This window comes from Microcaecilia unicolor, chromosome 8 (assembly GCF_901765095.1).
Source record: "Microcaecilia unicolor chromosome 8, aMicUni1.1, whole genome shotgun sequence".
NCBI lineage: Eukaryota > Metazoa > Chordata > Amphibia > Gymnophiona > Siphonopidae > Microcaecilia > Microcaecilia unicolor.
This window is the reverse complement of record NC_044038.1, coordinates 49,443,794-49,466,758: the sequence shown is the minus strand read 5'-3', so window position 1 is coordinate 49,466,758 and position 22,965 is coordinate 49,443,794. Positions and strand designations below refer to the sequence as shown.

The following is a 22,965-nucleotide window of genomic DNA, read 5'->3' as shown; positions in this document are numbered from 1 at the left end:
CGCAGCAGAAAGACATACAGCAGCTCGTCCTCTGGCCACTCCTGAAGGAGAATGTTGAGATCCGTTTGACATTCTTGCTGGTGGCCAACAAGTCCAGAAGAGGCGGTCCCCACTGCTGCACCATCATCTGAAATGCCTCCTCTGACAGTTCCCAGTCCACTGGATCTAAGGAGTTCCTGCTAAGAAAATCCACCTGCACATTCAGGGAGCCTACAATGTGAGCTGTTGACAAGCATAGGAGATGCCTCTCTGCCCAATTTATGAGCAAAGCAGCCTCCTCTACCAGAGAGCAGCTGTGAGTCTTCCCTTTTCCCAGGTGAGATTGATAAGATAATGTGCCCCCAGCTGCAATGTCACCACTACTTCCCAGTGTGTTATAGGCAAGAGGACCCCTTTGCCTACATTCTTCACCGACAACCATCATTGCATGCTGTGGCTGGCTTCCCAAGTCCATGGCAGATGAATGGCATAACTTTAGGAAACTGGAGACCAGCAACTGAATAGCAACTGCTACAACGGTCTGATATGGGCTCGCGCCCAGGGAACCACCTCCATCAATACTGTCATTGAACCTAATACTTATAGTACCAAGCAGAAGACGGAGGATCTGTATCAGCTTCAATTCCACTACGAAAGGCATATTCGTCCTGCCTTTGTGTTGAATAGGACCCCCAAATACTCCGACTGAGGAGTGAATCTGCTTTTCTCAAAATCGATCACCCAGCCCAAAGAACATAGATGACCTCTGCCATCACAGCTTCACTGTACACAAAAAGAAGTCAGAATTAACCAGTTATCGAGATATGGGTGTACTCTATTGCCCTGTCGATGCAAATGGGCTGCCACCACTACTACCATCATCTTGGAAAAATGTTCTCAAAGCCGCTGAAAGATCAAAGGGCATTGGTGGCCCAGAATCGCAAACCTCAGAATGCTGATGAGGCGGACAAATGGGAATATGCAGATACATCTCCAAGATCCAAGGCTGTAAGGTATTCCCCTGTGTGAACTAAGGCTATGACTGAGCGTAAGGTTTCCATGTGAAAGTGCGCTGCACGTAGTCAGCATTTTAGACCCTTTAGGTCCAACACAGGGTTCCCTCTTTCTTTGGAACTATGAAATAATGGGTTATCTTCCCTACCCCTGCTCTTCATGGAGAACGAGGCCTCAAGGGAAAGTAAGCAATCTATAGTGGCCTCCATCTGAGCTACCTTGGTGCCCCCTTCAGAAAGGAGATTGTAAGAAGAGTTGTACAACTGGGCAGGAGAATTCGAGTTTGTAACTGTCTCTGAGAATATCCAAGACCCACTGGTCTGTAGTAATCTTGGCCCACTCCTCCAGAAACATTTGAAGGCGACCTCCAATTGCCTCAGACAAGGAGTGTGCATGCCTCACCTCACTGGGAAGCTCGAAAGGCCGTAGCAGCTCCCAGACTGAAAAGCTAGATTTCTGATCGACCTGCTGCCTGCTAGTCTGTACTCCTACTGCTGAGAAACCTATTATGTGAAGCAGAGACCAAAGAACATGAGGAAGCTTTAGGCCTGTCCTCCAGCAGACATAAAGGCTTGGTCTCTCCTAACTCCTTGACCAGATTATTCAAATCCTCAAAGAGCCACCTGCTTCGAAAGGCAGCTCCATTAACAGAAGCTGCATCCAATACCCAGTTCTGCAGCCAAAGCGGCCTACGAGCTGTGACTGCCAAGGATATGCCTCGTGCACGAAGCATGTCATAAATTGCATCTGACAAGTAGGCTAAACCAGCCTTTAACTGGACCACCTGACCTGCATCTCGAGACTCGGACTGCTGGCACCACTTGACTACTACTAATCATTTCTATAGTGTTACTAGACGTACGCAGCGCTATACACATTATATGCAGGTACTTTCTCTGTCCCTAGAGGGCTCACAATCTAAGTTTTGGTACCTGGGGCAATGGAGGGTTAAGTGATTTGCCCAAGGTCACAAAGAGCTACAGTGGGAATCAAACCCAGTTCCCCAGGATCAAAGTCCACTGCACTAACCAACAAATGAACTGCAGTCAACTGGAGCTCCAGCAAAGCCACCTCAAAGAACTTCTTTAAAGCACTCTCAAGATTCCTGTCTTGGAGATTCTTGAGAGCAATGCCCCCCTTGCACAGGGAGAGTAATTTTCTTAGCTACCGCTGTCACAAGGGAGTCCACTCTAGGAAACTGTAATTTCTCCTCTTCCTCAGGCACTAATGGATAAAGGTGGGCATTGGTTCTCCCCACCTTAAAGGCCTGCATCCAGAGACACCCATTCAATGGATATCAAATCCTGAATATCCAAGTGCATGGGAAATGCTTTAGAAGGACCCCTAAAGGCTTTTCATAAGCAAATAACCTGGAGATGTTGCTGCTGAAGGAGTAGGCGGGTCCTCAACTGAAAGGGCAGCCACAAACACTGAAAATCAGAGTGCTCAGTTCCTTCTTATGAAAAAGACACAGAACCTCACCTTCCCCAGGAGGCAGCTCCCCTTTCTACAATGGCTGCTGCAGAGAAAGCGCATGGGAAATAGAGGCCTTCTCCAAAGGAGGAGGGGGAGAAAAAGATCCCCTCTCAGCCACTTTCTGCAGATACAGCCAGGAGCGCTTAGGAGTGACCTGACTGGACAGGAGCAGGTTCAGGGAAGAGCCGGCATGTCCCTTCCTTAACAGATAAGCCTGGCTGAGTAACTGGACAAACTTCTGGGGAAAACATGACTCCCAAATCCTAAGCTTGTCCTGCCTGTACAAAAGGCACAAAATCTGAAGACAGCATGTGAAAAGCCACAGCATGACCTTTCCTATGCTCCCGCAAAATGGCCACCGCTCCCACAGTTTGCCACAGAGAGCTACACCAGAGGAAGACCTTTGTGATGATGCTGCAAACTGCAAAAAATCTTGAGCAGCTCCTTCCCCGGGATTCCCCATCTCCTGAGAGCCCTGTCTTACAGACTGCACAACGCCCAGAGGACTGACAGCATGCTCCGCAGGAGCTGCCGTTACTCAGCACTTCAATGGCTCAAATATTGGTGCCGCTGGAGCTCCCCACCTCGGAGAACCACCTGACTTTGGAGTCGATGGTTGAAGGAACAAAACAGACTTACCCACACTGTGTTCTCCCCCATGTCACTTCCTTCACCTACCAGCAAAGAGGAATCCAGCCAATTCACCCACCCCACTGAATTGCAACCAGCAGAGCCACAGCTCTTTTTTTTGGCATTTGTTATTCAAGGGTGCTGTGTCAAAGTCCACATAGAAGCTAGAGAGTAGGGGGGGGGGGGACTGCAGGGTGCAGGAGACAGAGACATGGAGACTTCTAGATATGAACCCGAGGAGCAAGACCACCACAGTGCTCAACTGGAAGCCAGCTAATTAACTGGACCAGGAGCTAACTATCCAGAACCTGAAGCTGTGAGCTATGACTTTCCATCTGCTGAAGATAAACACTGAAGCAAGGTGTGATTATAAGCTGTGTGAAACTCTGCAGCTCTTCAGTATTTTCTATCTCCACCTGCAGGTCGATGGGTATGAACTACACATAGATTCTGGAACAGTGAGAAGGACGCTATGGAAGGGCATATTGCAATACCTAAACCAGGGCAGGTGGGTGGAGGGCAAACAGCAGAAAAACAGCCGTGGGCAGACTTGTGCTCCAGTCAGGGCAGATACTAGTCCAGTACGACACAAAAGGTAGCAGTCCTGTGCCCTTCAACAGCTTACAACACAGGTCAGCATATCAAATTTGGCTCTCGTAGGCTTTATGGTTCCCAATGGGTTTGTTCTATGCATATCATAACAGGAATGAACCTCACTCCTAAGCCAGGCTACATTACGTATGATTTCAAATCTTTCAAATTTACTGCAAGTGCTATTCTCACTGTAATAGGGAACCACTATAGCCTCTTTAAGAAAGAAATAAGTTGGGACCATCAGGGTTTCCTAGTAACCCACCTGAGCAGCAAATGTTCTGAAGGAAGTTTGTACAGCAATTTTCTGAAGTAAACCCACAAAAAGCACATTGCAATCCTCAATCTATGCAACAACTAAAGCCTACAGCTCAAACACAGGTCAACTGTGGAATTAGTGGAAGCAGATGAGACGAGTTGCTGGGCAGTGGTTCCAGTGTGAAACGAGCCATTGCGAAGGCTTCTTTCAACAGGGGAGTGTCTACACATACTGGATTAAGATTATTATTAAGCGCTGGGTTATTTGCTATTTTGATTTATGTTAATTTTGAGCATAAGAACTCTTCCTTAGCATCCTATCAGACCAGTCCAGACCAGTGGGTTGTGTCCGTCTACCTACAGATTGAGACAGAGGAAGAAAAACAGTCCTCAAGTAACTCACCCCTTAAAGTTACTATGCAGCATAGAATGTTCAGTATTTCTTTATCTCCCGAGCAGATGCATAACTGGCTAACCGCCTTAGCTAGTTTCAGTTGAACTTAAGCTATCCTTTTGGGATTTTGTGCTCCTAAGCTAGTATTATGCTAAGTCTCAGTTGAGGTGGTGGTGCCTACTTGGCTTGTTCTCCAGAACCAGCTTCTCAGCTGTTTTAGATGAGTTGGGGTGCCCTCCTAGGTTAGTTCTCCTGACACAGTTTAATGCCTGGGTTTCAACTGAGGTGGGGGTGCCTTCTTTGGCAAAAGCTACTGTTAGAAAAAAAAAAAAAAGTTCTCCGGGAGCCCTACCTTCCCTCTCCCTGGACGATCACCTTGGAAGTCAGCCTGTTCCAATTTATTTTGGTTATTTCAGCACTTGTGCCTCTATTCATTATTAAGCACACACACAGGTAGCTGGCTTGTTTATTTCTCTGTGACTCTCTGCAGTCAGCTAATATTTCTCTGACTCTGTATGTGGAGGATTAGCTATTCCTGTTTCTATGTGGCATTAGTTTCTTCAGTACAGCCAGAATGTTAAACATTTGTTAAAACTTTTTCCACCAGCACTCTCTTTCCGTTTGTCAGCTGGTGTTTGCTTTTTCCTAGCTGATTGATTCACAATAGGTGTCCAGGCATTTATCAGCTCTCTTCAAGTTTAAAAAAGCTCCAACCAAACAAACAAAAACAACCCAGAGTCTCTCTTTTATTCTCTCTCAGGTGTGGCTCCTGAGCTAATGGCTCTTAATGGGTTCTTTATCTCTGAGTCTCTAAGAGCCAGATGCACAAAACCTAACGAGCCCACAACTTGCGTTTTAAACTGGTTCCAGGCAGTTTAAAACGCAAGTAGTTTACCGGGGCATGCACCAAGGGCATTTTTCCTGTCACGGTAGCAGGCAACAAAAACGGAATGCAAATTGTCTAAAGGCTATTATGAGCTGCACTACTGTTGCAGCTCATTATAATGAGATGCACTACCGTTTTTCCCGATTCCCTTACCGTGGGAACCCTAACGGGAGGTCTGCACCTCTCGTTAGGGCTCCTGTGAGGGAATCGGAAAGAAAAAGGCACCAAAAAAGGTAAAAAAAAAAAAAAAAAAAAAAGCAGCGAGCGCACGAGGGGCGTCGTTTATGGACGTACTCTCCCTGCGCTTGGTCTTTTATTTGTTTTTTCGCCGTTTTGCTCACAGCGGATCTCCATCCCTACCGCCTGCCCTCACTTTTGCATCCCTTCTTTGCTGCTGTCGCGGGCAGATCTCCCCCCCCCCCCCCTCTGATCCCCTCTCCTGCTCTCATGACGGCAACATGGCTGACCCGACAGAAAAGGAAAGGAAAAAAAAAAAAAAAAAAAAAAAAAAGACTACCCCAAATTATTTGCGCTAGAACTAAAAAAGTTCTTTTATGCTCCTCTTCCAGGTCTCTTCAGCCAATCAGAGTGCGTTTAGCTGGCACCTGCAAGCTAGACGCGCTTTGACTGGCTGAAGAGACCTGGAAGAGGAGCATAATCAAAAGGGACGTCCCAATTCTCCGACTCAGGTATCGAAGGAATAGAGAATGCAAATGAGCTACAACGAGTAGCTCATTTGCATTCCCTTTCCTTAGTGAATTCCCGTTCCCTATTGATTCGCTATGAAATCGGTAGGGAACGGGAATTACCGACGACTTTGATGCATCTAGCCCTAAATTAAATGGCTTTTACCTTGCTGTTTCTATAAACTTGGTTTTCTAGCTCCAACTTTAATTTCTGACAGCAACTAGATTTGCTCCCTGTAATTTATACCATTGTAGGACAACTACTCTTTGGTTTAATACTGTATGCTGCAATTTGGTTTAACTTTGGTTTATGAATGGTTATCAAATTTTAATAAACTTGGTGCAATCAGTTACAGCAGCTGGATGAATAGTAGATACAAATTCTACCACTTTTATCTCTGTTTAAATTTTTTTTTGTTTGTTACATTTGTACCCCACGCTTTCCCACTCATGGCAGGCTCACTGCGGCTTACATGGGGCAATGGAGGGTTAAGTGACTTGCCCAGAGTCACAAGGAACTGCCTGTGCCTGAAGTGGGAATTGAACTCAGTATCAATTAGACCAAGTCTGTTCTTTACGAACAGCAGTTAACTGTATTTAGCTTTGTAAGTTTTCCCCTTTGGAGTTCCTTACATCTGTGGGGGGGTTTTTCATTTTTTTTTCTTTACTGGAATTAACTGTTCTTATTTTCCTCCTTCAGTTGGCTAGATTTTCGCCCAAATTGCCAAACTTACTCTCTCTTGGCCCTCCCTCCCCCCCCCCCCCCCCCCCCAATCACCAGTACAATTCTTTAAAATAATAAAAAATAATAATAAATTAGATGCCCATAATCTGTTTCAACATGAATTACTCATCTGGCTTCAAAAAAGAAGCTGCAGAAGTGGAAGACCATGGTCCACTACATACAAAGGTCCTCACAAGATCAGTAGTGTGACCAGCAAGGCTCATCCAAGAACAGGAGGACAGGAATATGGATGGAAAAACTTTATTCTTATATTGCCCGAAACGGCACCATGTTTTGGCCAAGTTCCTGTCTCAGGGAGACACGGTACCGTGTTTCGGCCAAGTGCTTGCCTCAGGGGTCTAAAATAAACAATACAATGATATAAAACAATAAGTGCATATAATCAATAAAAGTTTTTCCATCCAATTTCCTGTCCTATCATTCTTGCTGGTCACATTACTCATCTGACTTCCCAGATTCAGCATGGTAGCACTATTTTTCAGTTATGGAAATAATGCAACAGAAGAAATTGGTAGGTGGTGATGATTCGAGTTGGCTCAATTGCCCAACTGCAGTTTTTCCATCCAGCTGTGTTTCCACATGTAGTACACAGGTTGCTCCCACCAACATCCCCTCCCCTACTCCCAGTGGCAACCCTCTGGGTTGCTTTTTTAAAGTGTCTGCCAGTGTGGTTCCTGATACCACCACCTCTGTTGTGTAGTTGCAACAGTCACCTGTTCTGCAAACTTACAGCAACTGGGTAATTTCCATAGTTGCAACAACCACTGCTACTACTCAGCTTAAGCCATCACCTATTTTCCATGTCTGTAACCACTACCTATGTAGCACAGTACTGATACTTCATGAATGCAACAACCATCTGTCTTATACAGTTGCACAACCAGCAGCACTGTGTGGCTGAAATAACCAAATCTCTTCTTTATACTTTCAGCAGTTGACTACGTCACAGCGTTCCAAGTCAGCTGTATAGTGCTGTTCTAGTAGCCAGCTATGCAGCATAGCTACTTTGCCACCCTGTATGTGCAACTGCTGCAGCAGCCTGTATGGCACTTGCTGCTTGTATAGCATAGTTTCAGCAGCTGTCTGTACGGCACAGCTGCAAACTGCCTATGCAGCATCATCAAATGTTCCAGTGGTCGGTGTGAAATTAGATGCACATGTGTGGCATCCCAGGCAATAGCTGATTAAATGATATTGGCAGAAGTAACCATAAGTAGGACATGAGATGTAGCATCCACACGTGTCATAACCTACACTTGCCATAACTATTATATTACATGCAGCATCCACTGCACGCAACCATATGGCTTCAGAAGCGGCAGCAACCTGTATGGTGCTGTATGACGCCAGTTACCACAGCTACTTCTATCTCTCTGCCACCTCTATGACACCAGTTGCTGCAGCCACCTATATGGCTGGCTGGCTATATGGCACCAGCTACTGTGGACACCTGTATGATTAAAGCTACGCACCCATCTCTAACTTCTGCTACAATGTCAGCCAGGATGTCTCTAGTTTTGGCAGCCACAACTATAGGTCCAGTTACTGCAGCTACACGTATAACATCTCTTGACACATTTACTTATGGTGCATGACTGTTTCAATAGATTGCCTTCCCTGGCTTTAGTGGTTAACTAGATGCTTCATCTACTCTGCACAACTATTTAGCACAGTTTCACCAGTCACCCATATGGCTCAGGAAATACAAACCACCTTCTTTGTGCTATTCTACAGTCTAGCTGTTTTGCACAGCTAATTCGATAGTACTGACATTAGCCACCATTGATACACACAGGAAGTCTCTAATACTGTGGTTTTAATCCGAGACCAATAGGCTCCCATACTTGGTTGTCCTATCTGACTGTTTCATATCTCAGGGCCTTTATGATCTCTTCTTGCTATTACAATGACATTTGAGTTTTCATGTCCAAGTAGGGTACTCTTTGGGATCAGGTCAGGCCAATAGCCACTCTCAGTCTCTCCTTTACTCTCAGCAAAGGGTGATTCTTCAATTTGCTTTTGGTTTTTGCTTGGTTGTCACAGATGTAGACAGGGAAGCAGTGTGGTTTTTCAGCCCGTCAGCTTTATTCTTATATTCCCTCCTCTGGATATTAAACTCCTTCAAGACTTCCACTGTAGTTACAATATTCCCTTCATAGATGTGCTTTTGGTCTTAAGGCTTTTGCCTTCAAAGACCCGTTCAGGAAGAAAACCAGCTGGGTTTGTTTCTTGCTTTACACATCTTCCATGGTCAATCAATGCCATTTTCAGTTATTCCTAGTTATCATGAGATTCGCTTCCTTCTCCTATTACGTACCCTTTTGTCTTTCCAGAGTCCTTCTGACAGTTCTTGGTTCTTTCTACTGGGTACTGCTGGAAAAGACCTCTAAGACTATTCCAGTTTCTCTCGCTCTCTGGCAGTTATTCTGTTTTTTTTGACTGGGGATATTAATGATGGATTTGCAAATCTCATTTTTGAATGTTTCAATCTTTAGTCCTGCCCTATATTGTGGACACTTCTTTGTTAGCAACCTATCGGACCAGTGGAATGTAAGGAAGGAAACTTTCCTTTAGTCCTATCAGACCAGTCCAGAATGCCTCCCTGGTTGATTAATTTTATTTTGGTTACAAGCTATATTTTCCAGTTATTATTGATTCTACTTTTAAGTTTCCTAACCTACTGTATGTCACAAGTCTCCTGATTTGATGAAATATCTGCATGTTATAAAACCTGTCTCACTGGCTGGTATGGTTATGATCTGACTGACACCAACCACACAGTGAAGGTGACAAACCCACATCAGACGATGCGCTGTGTGTTTAAAAACCTTTTATTCTCAACACGAGCCGTGTTTCAGCCACTAGGCCCGCATCAGGAGTCTAAAATAGAACATATAAACACTCTAAGACAAGTACAAATAAGACATACATACATTAAAGAGTAAAACAAATTAAACACAAGTGAAAGAGATGACAAAATGAAAACCTACTGGAACCTAAAATGCATCGTGAAAAAAAAATATAATGGAAATGGGACTTGATATACCACCTTTCTGAGGTTTTTGCAACTACATTCAAAGCGGTTTACATATATTCAGGTACTTATTTTGTACCAGGGGCAATGGAGGGTTAAGTGACTTGCCCAGAGTCATAAGAAGCTGCAGTGGGAATCGAACTCAGTTCCCCAGGATCAAAGTCCACTGCACTAACCACTAGGCTACTCCTCCACTCCACTTTCTAATAAGTAGAAAGCAAAAATTGAATGCATTACCATCACATAAATATATAGCACAAAGATTCAAAAGGAATCTCATTAAAAAACACATCAGTTATTTAGTGAGGTTGTTGTTAATGAATATCAATCAGCCATTTCATTATATATGCAATGAATATCAGGGTGTTTTTTTTTAATGGGGTTCCCTATGAATCTTTGTGCTATATATTTATGTGATGGTATTGTAATCAATTGTTGCTTTCTACTTATATATTTTTTTCATGATGTGCTCTAGCTCCTGTTGGTATACAACATACAAAGGTGGATTTCATGCCTGGCCTGCATAGCCACTGTAGCCCTTTGTCGAAATTATTTGACAATTGTTCAATGAACTCTTGTGTTTTCTCAAAAGTATAACTGATATTTACCTGATCTTTCCCTTTGGATTTCTTCAAGAATTCTTCCACAGCATCTACAGCCTGCTGGAACCGCTTCCCTTTGTTAATTTTGATCATTTCCTCTTTGTGGGCATGATACGGCTTCAGCTGCTCCACTTTAATCCAAGCGCTAAGAAAAAAAAAACCCCAGAAAAACCAAAATTGTAGTGCTATAGAAAGTACATCAGAAAAAAAAAAAAGTGAGAAGCCCACAAAACATATAAAAGTCACTGAAAGAATTTCTTTCTCCACATAGGTATCTGCGCACACACTCCAACTCGTGAATAGAACGTCAGATGTATCGAATACAACCAGTTATAATTTGGTTAGGCACTGAAAACTCATTTGAACAAGGGAATGATATACAGAATATATCTGACCACAAGACCACCTGCACACATAAGCACACATTTATAAAGGCTCTCTCCTCCTTTCTACGAATACACAGTTACTCTCATCTGCCCCACAAATACGTTCAACTTTTTCCTCTCCAACTAAAATGTATTTAACAGCCTATCAGGCAAGAACAAATGTCAGAGGTACTCACTGATCTTCTGTCCCAAAAAACTTCACAAAGAAGCACTTTTTGCCACGAGGTTTCTTCAGGTCTTTGGGAGGATTAACAATCTAAAAAGAAATAACTCATTATTAGCCAGTGAAAAAGGCAAGATGTGTTAAGAATGAAAACTGCAGGATGAAGCATGTTGTCATGTGAATCTTACTGATGTACTGTACATCTTTTACTGGTTCAGAACAAAACATTTCTTTGTGGTTTTATCAGGCTTCGTGTTAATTCTGAAATTCCATTTCTTGGACGAACCAGAACAAGGCTGAGATAACAGAATCCAAGTCACATACACTGGAATCTTGTTAAGGTGAACTCATGAAAATAACTTGCAATGCTGGAGACTCAGACTAGTGAAGAACTGACGTCACCAAATACCAAACACTGCGAAATAAGTGCAGACCTGTTGCATGGAATATGTATCATACATCCATGTCTAGTTTGCCATTTTGTATGTTAATAGGCAGCTTCTTTCTGTCTTTATTGACTAGACTAGGGGGATTCTGAACTCAAGGCACTTCAGGACCACAAATTATCCTGGTTCTTGGATCTGAACTACAGTGCAAGGTGGACAGAATATCAATGATGCTGTTCACTGTTACAATTTTCACTGTTAAAGTTGGGTAAAATTGTAACAGAGATCCATAAAACCAATACCCAGGAGATACTATACATTAGCTTCCGTGGTCACTCCTGGGGGAATTCTGCACAAAACAAAAAAATTAAGCGAACAATATTTGGAAATTCTGCATACTTTATTTGTAATTTTCTTATACAGAATTCTCCCATTATAAGGGTTGGCATCTTCCCCCAGGCAAACACATCCCCAACCACCTTTTTCTAACCTTCCACCCCGTGACACACACACACTATTCATCTTGCAACAGCCCGCCCCCGCCCCCCCCCCCCCCCCATGGCATACACCACCTCATGCACTTGGGCCCACCAGTCTGCTACACTCAACAAATGAGTCCCTCACGAAAGCACACTCAAAGTACATGACATCAAAAATAACGGACCCCTGAAGCAGCGACAGCAAAATGGGGATTCCCTGTTGGGTGAAGGCGGACGTGACAGGGCCAGTCTGATGAGTATTTAAGTTTAAGTAACTGGCAGTAATCACAGATCATTTGATTGTAAAGAAATGTACTGACATTAATCCTGTGGGTTATGGATACATGAACTGTTCAGCAGTATCTTTTGCACACATTGACTAGTGTGGAGTTTTTTCTGGCGATATGATGGTGCGCCGGACCCACGCCTTATAGTTGGTTAAGTTCCGGCTGGCTGGGTGATGAGACTGAAGCCTTTTTCTCCACTTAAAGAATAAAAAGAAAAAATAAGAACTGATACTGCTTGGTTTAGAGCTCTTCTTGTATCCACTGGAATACACAGCATGTGTGAAGCTGTGTTCTTGAGTTTCAAATTGATAATATAAGAGCTTGGGTGTATTAGTTATCATAAGTACTGCCATACTGGGAAAGACCAAAGATCCATCAAGCCCAGCATCCTGTTTCCAACAGTGGCCAATCCAGGTCACAAAAACCTGGCAAGATCCTAAAAAAGTACAAAACATTTTATACTGCTTATCCCAGAAATAGTGGATTTTCCCCAAGTCCATTTAATAATGGTCTATGGACTTTTCCTTTAGGAAGTCATCCAAACCTTTTTTAAACTCCACTAAACTAACCGCCTTTACCACATTCTCTGGCAACGAATTCCAGAGTTTAATTATACGTTGAGTGAAGAAAAATTGTCTCTGATTCGTTTTACATTTACTACATTGTATCTTCATTGCATGCCCCCTAGTCCTAGTATTTTTGGAAAGCGTAAACAGACACTTCACATCTATCCGTTCAACTCCACTCATTATTTTATAGATCTCTATCATATCTCCCTTCTGCCACCTTTTCTCCAAGCTGAAGAGCCCTAGCCACTTTAGCCTTTCCTCATAGGGAAGTTGTCCCATCCCCTTTATCATTTTCGTCGCCCTTCTCTGCACCTTTTCTAATTCCACTATATCTTTTTTGAGATGCGGCAACCAGAATGGAGCACAATATTCGAGGTGCAGTCGCACCATGGACCGATACAAAGGCATTATAACATCCTCATTTTTGTTTTTCATTCCTTTCCTAATAATACCTAATATTCTATTTGCTTTCCTAGCCGCAGCAGCACACCAAGCAGAAGGTTTCAACGTATCATCAACGACAACACCTAGATCCCTTTCTTGGTCCGTGACTCCTAACGTGGAACCTTGCATGACGTAGCTATAATCGGGTTCCTCTTTCCCACATGCATCATTTTGCACTTGCTCACATTAAACGTCATTTGCCATTTAGATGTCCAGTCTCCCAGTCTCGTAAGGTCCTCTTGTAATTTTTCACAATCCTCCCGCGATTTAACGACTTTGAGTAACTTTGCGTTATCAGCAAATTTAATTACCTCGCTAGTTACTCCCATCTCTAGGTCATTTATGAATATGTTAAAAAGCAGTGGTCCCAGCACACACCCCTGGGGAACCCCACTAACCACCCTTCTCCATTGAGAATACTGACCATTTAACCCTACTCTCTGTTTTCTATCTTTTAACCAGTTTTTAATCCACAATAGAACACTACTTCCTATCCCATGACTCTCCAATTTCCTCTAGAGTCTTTCATGAGGTACATTGTCAAACGTCTTCTGGAAATCCAGATACACAATATCAACCGGCTCACCTTTATCCACATGTTTGTTCACCCCTTCAAAGGAATGTAGTAGATTGGTGAGGCAAGATTTCCCTTCACTAAATCCATGTTGACTTTCTCATTAATCCATGCTTTTGAATATGCTCTGTAATTTGGAAGACAAGTGATCTGTATCAGCTTTTCAGTGCATTTGGTAACATTCAAGTATCCTGGATTGATGATCCATCAGCGTTTGTGTCACTTAGCCAGCCTGAACAAGTTCAAATAGCCATCAACACCAGCAAGTATGCGGAAAGTTATCAGAATCAAACCTACGCAGAGTACGTGGAGAAGAAGTATGAGCAGAAACAGCCAAAGAGAAAATGGTCTGAGAACAGCTGGAAAGAAATAGAGAGGACGAGCGTCTCAGCATCTGGAATTTCCCTAAGACTGGCTTATCTCGGAAAGCCAACTACAGAACTGCCACATGCTACCATCCTAACATGTCCATGGACCTTTTTAGTCTCTAACTCCCTTTCCCTTTTTCTTCTTCCCAGTTCCTTTTATCCTATTTTATGTAATTGTATATCCACTGGTCTGACGATCGCCTTATCGGTACATTGTAAGCCACTTTGAGACCGCATGCATGTGGAAAAAAGGTGGGGTATAAATGCGCATAAATAAATAAATAAATAAATAACAGGCTCTACCATTTAGTCCAGCACCGACATCAGACTCACTGGTCTATAATTTCCCGGATCTCCTCTGGAACCTTTTTTAAAAATTGGAGTTACATTGGCCACCTTCCAATCTTCTGGTACCACACTCGATTTTAAGGATAAATTACATATTATTAACAATAGCTCTGCAAGCTCATTTTTCAGTTCTATCAGTACTCTGGGATGAATGCCATCCAGTCCAGGAGATTTGCTACTCTTCAGTTTGTAGAGCTGCCCCATTACATCCTCCAGGTTTACAGAGAATTCATTAAGTTTCTCCAACTCATCAGCTTCGAATACCATTTCTGGCACCGGTATCCCACCCAAATCTTCCTCGGTGAAGACCGAAGCAAAGGTAAAATTATGTATAATCATACCTGATAATTTTCTTTCCATTAATCATAGCTGATCAATCCATAGACTGGTGGGTTGTGTCCATCTACCAGCAGGTGGAGATAGAGAGCAAACTTTTGCCTCCCTATATGTGATCATGTGCTGCCGGAAACTCCTCAGTATGTCGATATCAAAGCTCCATCCGCAGGACTCAGCACTTAGAGAATTACACCCACGAAGGGACACTCTGCCCAGCTCACCACCGCCGAAACGGGGGAGGGGAATTAACCCAGCTCATCCCCACACAAGTGGGGGAGGGGAATCCGTCCAGCTCATCCCCGCGGAGCGGGGGAGGGACACCACACCCGCCGATGCGGGGGGATCTGGCTTATCCTGCAACCGCAACCGCGGGAGGAGCTGACTGACCCTAACACCGCCGAAGCGGGAGGGGTACAAAGCTGCCCTACAGCCGCACGAAGCGGGAGGGAGTGCCGGCAGAATTTATGTCTCAATCCAGCCCCGTAAAACGGAGGGGAGAGGAATGCAGCAGCTCACTGTAACACAAAGTCGTCTCAACTCTTGAAGAATCCAAGTGAAAGAAGAACTTGAACACGAAGTCCTCCTGAAGTAACTGAAGGCTAAACTTGAACCTAAAATTCAACCAGAATATAAACAGTACAGATATCTGGGAGGGGCTATGGATTGATCAGCTATGATTAATGGAAAGAAAATTATCAGGTATGATTATACATAATTTTACCTTCCATATCATCAAGCTGATCAATCCATAGACTGGTGGGATGTACCGAAGCAGTACTCACCCAGGGCGGGACATAGAAATCCCTGACCTCAACACTGAAGCTCCAAACCGGGCCTCCGCCCGTGCAGCCACAGTCAAACGGTAATGCTTGGAGAATGTATGAGCCGAAGCCCACGTTGCCGCCTTGCATATCTCTTCCAAGGAGACGGATCCGGCCTCTGCCATCGAGGCCGCCTGAGCTCTCGTGGAGTGAGCCTTCAGCTGGATAGGCGGCACCTTCCCCGCGGCCACATAAGCCGCTGCAATGGCTTCCTGGACCCATCTTGCCACTGTAGGCTTAGCAGCCTGCAGACCCTTACGAGGACCTGCAAACAGGACAAACAGATGATCCGATTTCCGGAAATCATTGGTCACTTCCAAGTATCTGATGATGACTCGTCTCACATCCAGATATTCAAGAGCGGAGTACTCCTCTGGGTAGTCCTCCCTACGAAAGGAAGGGAGACAGAGCTGCTGATTCACATGGAAGCGAGAACCAATCTTGGGCAGGAAGGAAGGCACTGTGCGAATAGTCACTCCTGCCTCAGTGCACTGCAGAAAAGGCTCTCGACATGAGAGCGCCTGGAGCTCGGAAACTCTTCTGTCTGAAGTGATAGCCACCAAAAAGACTGCTTTCAACGTCAGGTCTTTCAGAGATGCCCTCGACAAGGGTTCCAAAGGCGGCTTCTGCAATGCTCTTAGCACCAGGTTGAGATTCCACGCAGGCACCACTGAGTGCAGAGGAGGGCGCAGGTGATTAACTCCCTTGAGAAAGCGCACCACATCTGGCTGCGAAGCCAGGGAAGCACCCTTCAGGCGGCCCCTGAAGCAAGCCAGAGCCGCTACCTGGACTTTAAGGGAACTGAGCGACAGGCCTTTCTCCAGACCTTCTTGCAGGAACGCCAACACTGAAGAAATTGGAGCAGTGAAGGGAGAAAGTGAGCCTGCTTCACACCATGCTGCAAAGATACGCCAAACCCTGGCGTAAGCAGTAGAAGTAGAGCGCTTCCTCGCTCTCAGCATAGTGGCGATGACCTTGTCTGAGAAGCCCTTCTTCCTCAGACGCTGCCGCTCAATAGCCAGGCCGTAAGACCAAAGGGAGAGGGATCCTCCATCACCACGGGACCCTGATGTAACAGGCCCTGCTCCACTGACAGCCGCAGAGGATCGTCGACTGAGAGCCTGAACAAGTCCGCATACCAGGGACGTCTGGGCCAATCCGGACCCACCAGGATTACCCTGCCGGGATGCTTTGCCACCCGGTCTAGCACCCTGCCCAACATGGGCCAGGGCGGGAACACATAGAGGAGCTCTTGTGTCGGCCACTGTTGGAGAAGAGCATCTACTCCCAGGGATCGAGGGTCCCGTCCTCTGCTGAAAAAGCGCGGCACTTGGCCATTGGCTGATGACGCCATCAGATCTAGGCTCGGCTGGCCCCAGCGCTTCGTGATGTCCAAGAACGCCTGAGCAGATAGTTGCCACTCTCCGGGCTCCAAGGTATGGCGACTGAGAAAGTCCGCCTTGACATTCATGACTCCGGCAATGTGGGCCGCTGAAAGCTGCTCCAGGTTCGCTTCCGCCCACTGGCAAAGACTCATAGCCTCCTTGGCTAGAGGGGCGCTCTGGTACCTCCCTGGCGGTTGATATAGGCCACAGCCGTGGCATTGTCCGACAGGACCCGTACAGGCTTCAACACGAGTACCGGGATGAACTCCAATAACACCAAGCGAATGGCTCTGAGTTCCAGGAGGTTGATAGACCACTTGCCTCTGCAGGAGACTAGAGCCCCTGCGCTGTCCTTCCCAAGCAGTGGGCTCCCCAGCCCATCAAAGAGGCGTCTGTCGTGACGACAATCCACTCCGGGGTCACCAGAGGCAATCCTGCAGACAACTTGTCTGTCTGCGTCCACCAGCTCAGCGCCTTGCGCACTGCTGGGTCCACGGGAAGGCGCACAGCATAATCCTCCTACATTGGAGTCCAGCGCAGCAGCAGAGATAGCTGTAGTGGTCTCATATGAGCCCTGGCCCAGGGCACTACTTCCATCGTGGCCGTCATAGAGCCCAACAGCTGCACGTAGTCCCAAGCCCGAATAGGAGAGGCTACTAGGAACTAGTCCACCTGAGCCTGAAGCTTGACAATCCGATTGTCTGGCAGGAACACTCTGCCCACTTGGGTGTCGAATCGAACTCCCAGATACACCAGGGACTGAGCCGGGCGCAGCTGGCTCTTCTTCCAGTTGATGATCCATCCCAGGGAGCTCAAAAGAGCAACTACCCGGTCCATAGCTTTGCCGCACTCTGCATAAGAGGGGGCTCGGATCAACCAGTCGTCCAGATAAGGATGGACTTGTACTCCTTCCTTTAGCAGGAAGGCCGCTATGACCCCCATTACTTTGGAAAAGGTCCGCGGAGCAGTAGCCAACCCGAAAGGGAGGGCTCTGAACTGGAAGTGTCGTCTCAGGACTGTAAAACGCAGAAAGCGTTGGAGAGGAGGCCAGATGGGAATATGCAGGTACGCTTCCTTGATGTCCAAGGAAGCCAAGAACTCTCCTGCCTTCACTGCCGCTATAACAGAGCGGAGAGTCTCCATGCGAAAGTGCCTCACTTTCCAGGCCCGATTGACCCCTTTGAGGTCGAGGATAGGCCGGACAGAACCTCCTTTCTTTGGAACCACAAAGTAAATGGAGTAACGTCCCTTGCCAATCTGATTTTTTGGCACCGGAACGACCGCACCCAGGCGGATCAGGTTGTCCAAGGTCTGCTGCACTACCACAGCTTTGACCGGAGACTTGCAGGGAGAGAGTACAAACCCGTCTCTTAAGGGTTGGCAGAACTCTAGCTTGTAGCCGTCTCTGATGACTTCCAGCACCCACGCGTCTGAAGTTATAGTGGTCCACTCGCCCAGAAACGAGGACAGCCGTCCTCCAATCTGCACTGGGGCGTGGACCAAGGCCCCGTCATTGGGTACGAGACCCTGGGGGAGGACCGGAGGGAGCACCTCCGGGACGGCGGTCTCTGCGAAAGGAATGCTGCTTGGGGGAGAAATTCCTCTTGAAGGAAGAGGGGGCAGAGGAACCCGACTTGCCCGGGCGGTATGGAGGTATCGGGACGAGTACTAACCCGAGCCCTGACCTCTGGTAATTTCTTGCCCTTAGACGTGCCGAGATCGGTCACGATTTTGTCCAGCTCGACCCCAAAGAGCAGCTTGCCTTTAAAAGGCAATCTAGCCAGGCGGGATTTAGAGGCGTGGTCAGCAGACCAATGTTTCAGCCAAAGCCACCGCCGCGCAGAGACTGTCTGAGCCATGCCTTTAGCTGAGGCTCTCCAGACATCATACAGCAAGACTGCCAAATAGGCTAAGCCCGATTCCAGGGCCGGCCAATCAGCCCTCAAGGAATGATCCGAGGGGGAAGCCCACTGCACCATAGTCCGGCACGCCCTGGCCACATAGGAGCCGCAAACTGAGGCCTGCAAACTTAAAGCAGCTGCCTCCAAGGACGACCTTAAGGCCGCCTCCAATCTTCTGTCTTGGGCGTCCTTTAGGGCCGTGCCACCTTCCACCGGCAACGCCGTTTTCTTAGTCACCGCAGTGATTAAAGAATACACGGTAGGCCACAGATAGGCCTCACGTTCACTCACAGCCAAAGGATAGAGGCGGGACATAGCCCTAGCCACTTTAAGGCTCGTTTCCGGGACATCCCATTGAGCCGCAATTAAGGTGTGCATGGCATCATGCACGTGGAAGGTTCTAGGCGGGCGCTTCGTCCCCAGCATAATGGCAGAGCCAACAGGGGCTGAGGGAGAGACGTCCTCCGGAGAGGAAATCTTCAAAGTGTCCATGGCCTGTAACAACAGGTTGGGCAAATCCTCTGGGCTAAAAAGCCGCGCTGCAGAGGGGTCATCCGCTCCATCCGAGCGGGGATCTATCTCCTCCAAGGAATCCGCAAAGGAGGAGACCTCAGACACGCTGCCCTAATCTACATCGGAGGAGACAAAGTCCTCCAAGGCCTGGAAATCAACCCGAGGGCGTTTACCTCTGGGAACCTCAACCTCTTTATCAGAAGAGGGAGCAGGGGCAGCGTTTTGCATGAGGAAAGCCTGATGCAGCAGCAAAACAAACTCGGGGGAGAAACCCCCCAGACTGTGCACTTCCGCAGCCCGGGCAACAGCCCTAGACGCACTCTCAACCGGCGCTCGCAATAGCGGGGGAGAGACATGCTGCGCATCCAAAATGGCGTCCGGCGCGAAACTCCGTGAAGGAGCCGCGCGGGAAGAACGGCGCTTAACTTTAGCCGCTTTTGTGCCGTCGCCCAAAATAAGGGCGTTCATGGCATTAATGTCTCCAACCTCAAGGGCGGCCCCGAAGAAGCCGTCCGAGCCGCGTGGCCGGCCAAGATGGCGGAGGCGAGGAGCGGGGGATGGGCGTTTATGGCGGGAAAAAACCGCCACGCCGGAGGAACGACCGGGACATTCATCGGTCACTAAACTATCACCCATCAAGGGCGAATCAGGTTGTAAAACCCCCGCATCCCCTCTAGAAGCGCTCCAGCGATCCGGGGAGCGACCCTTTGCGCCCTCGCCCTCCGACGCCATTGCCACGAGGAGAAGAATCGGGGAAACCCCTGCCCGCTATAAAAAGGTAAAATTACCTGCTTGCCGCTCCGAGCTGTAACGAACTGGTGTCCCAGTGAGTAGCTGCAATGAACGTTTAAAGAAACGTCGAATTAAACGCCTTTAAAGACGTTTAAAAATATTTTTTTTTTTTTTTTTTTTTTTTTTTTAAACGGAGCCAGCGGGAGGGGGGAGAAAAGGAGGGACCTGGCACCACCAGGTTTGCACTTGCTCAAAAGAGCCCTCAACCCCAGGCCTCAACAAAACCTAAGGATTAGGCTTGGAGGCCTAGCCAGAGCTGCTGCTGTGTGTGACCACCACCTGCTGAGATAGAGAACATACTGGGGAGTTTCCGGCAGCACATGATCACATATAGGGAGGCAAAAGTTTGCTCTCTATCTCCACCTGCTGGTAGATGGACACAACCCACCAGTCTATGGATTGATCAGCTTGATGATATGGAAGAATTCATTTAATCTCTCCACTACGGCTTTGTCTTTCCTGATCGTCCCTTTTACTCCTCGGTCATCTAGCAGTCCAACCGATTCTTTTGCCGGCTTCCTGCTTTTAATATACCTAAAAAAATTTTTACTTTGTGTTTTTGCCTCCAACGCAATCTTTTTTTCGAAGTCCCTCTTAGCCTTCCTTATCAGCACTTTGCATTTGACTTGACATTCCGTATGCAGTTTCTTATTATTTTCAGTCGGTTCCTTCTTCCATTTTCTGAAGGATTTTCTTTTAGCTCTAATATCTTCCTTCACCTCACTTTTTAACCACGCCGGCTGTCATTTGGTCTACAGTCCTCCTTTTTTAATACGCGGAATATATTTGGCCTGGGCTTCCAGGATGGTGTTTTTGAACAGCATCCACGCCTGATGTAAATTTTTGACCCTCGCAGTCGCTCCTCTTTTTTTCACCGTTCTTCTCATTTTATCATAGTCACCTTTTTTAAAGTTAAACGCTAACGTATTTGATTTCCTATGTATACTTACTTCGAAGCTAATATCAAATCCGATGATAATATGATCACTGTTATCAAGTGGCCCCAGCACCATTACCTTCTGCACCAGATCATGCGCTCCACTAAGGACTAGATGTAGAATTTTTCCTTCTCTCTTCAGCTCCTGTACCAGCTGCTCCATAAAGGTGTCCTTGATTTCATCAAGGAATTTTACCTCCCTAGCGTGCCCCGATGTTACATTTACCCAGTCAATATTGGGGTAATTTAACTCACCCATTATTATTGTGTTGCCCAGATTGTTCGCGTCCCTAATTTCCTTTAACATTTCTGCATCCGTCTGTTCATCCTGGCCAGGCGGACGGTAGTACACTCCTATCAATATCCTTTTCCCCTTTACACATGGAATTTCAATCCACAGTGATTCCAAGAAGTGTTTTGTTTCCTGCAGAATTTTCAATCTATTTGATTCAAGGCTCACGTTAATATACAACGCTACCCCTCCACAAATTCGATCCACCCTATCACTACGATATAATTACCTATGTATTCCTTATAAAATGTTACAGTATTTTTGCTTTTTATGTGAAGAATCAGAAATTTTCAACAATAAGATTCAAGCATTCCTATTCCCTCTCCAATAAAGGGAAAGGAAGGGTAGTGACAACAGGAGCACAGAGCAGGGCTGCCCTGAAAGCTGTCATTGTTATGGAGGCAAGGATTTGGGGGGCTCTTTTTTCTTCTACACTGACCTTGGAATGCCAGATTAATAAAGCTGTAAATAAGGCCTGGTTAAAGTTGAAGCTGGTGCATCAGATATGCCCTTATCTATCTGGCCAGGACTTCCATAAAGTGGCCAAGGCGACTGTGTTGAGTCACCTGGACTATTGTAATGCATTGTATTTGAGCTTACTTAAATTAGTATTGAAGAAATTACACAGAATATTGTGGTTTGGGGATCCAAGATAGTGGACACCTAGTGCAGAGCTCCACTACACTCTTGTTTTGCCTTGAAAAAGTTCCTATGACTGGCCCAATGGGTAAAAAGCGGAAACGATCAAAGCAGCGTTTTATGGAGCCTTCAACAACAGCAATTACTGGCCCTATGAACAATTTTGTTCGGTAGGTTGATGTGGCAGCACAGCAAACTCCGGGAAGCTTGCTAGGGGTGGCATCAGTAGAAGGAGGCTTAGCGTCTTCCATGGAGCTGGAAGTTTCCCTGTCCCCAGAGTTCCGGATGGCCCCACTGATGCCACAAGGCAATTTGTCTCTAGAGCCAGGGAGTAGCGGCACTATTGAGGTGCTTCATGTGGGCACCTCGGCTACTGTACTGACTTTGAAGGATGATGTCTAACCAGTAGGAGATCTGCAGGCTCAGGGTGCTGCTGTGATGGATAGAGGAGTGAAAGAGAGCACAGAAGGTAAATAAAATTGTATTAATACTATTATCCAATATTTATGGCAAAATCCTTTCCTCAAGGAGTAGCTTCTTTTTTTCTGGCAAAACCTAGGATTTTTTTTCTTTGGAGACTTTATGGGAAGGTATCCTTCATTTGGAACAATTTTTACTACGCCAACTGGCCCCTTTTCTTCAGATAATGGACCGGCAATTAGGCACTATATGGGATGATACTGGAGATTTAAAACAGCGCATTTCAGATGTTTAGGAGAAAGTGTCAACAGTGCAACAAAGCGAAGCAGCAGAAATCAAAGATATTACTGTGATACATAGGAAGCTTTGGATAATGTCAATAGGTGAAAGAATTTGAGATTTATTCATTTTCACACTTGCCAGCAGTGTCAACTACTGATACAAGAGGTTTGTAACAACTGTGTTGAAAGTACCTTTGTGAAAGCAGTTAGCTTAGCAGGGTTTAAAAAAAAAGGTTTGGCTAACTTCCTAAAAGAAAAGTCCATAAGCCATTATTGTGTGGAAAATCCACTGTTTATTTCTAGGATAAGCATCATAAAATGTACTCTACAGTTTTGGGATCTTACCAAG

The 22,965-nt window shown here is 46.1% G+C and overlaps 1 protein-coding gene across 6 annotated transcripts in view; it reads right to left on the bottom strand.

Moving 5' to 3' along the window:
• Positions 1-22,965, bottom strand: part of GLYR1 (glyoxylate reductase 1 homolog) — a 100,657-nt gene that overhangs the window by 57,096 nt on the left and 20,596 nt on the right. For all 6 annotated transcript variants that reach the window (XM_030213301.1, XM_030213302.1, XM_030213303.1 and 3 more), the window contains 2 exons: positions 10,858-10,937; positions 10,302-10,440 (listed from right to left, as the gene is read on the bottom strand). In XM_030213301.1, coding sequence (XP_030069161.1) covers positions 10,302-10,440; positions 10,858-10,937 — 219 coding nt within the window. The remainder of the gene's footprint in view (positions 1-10,301; positions 10,441-10,857; positions 10,938-22,965) is intronic.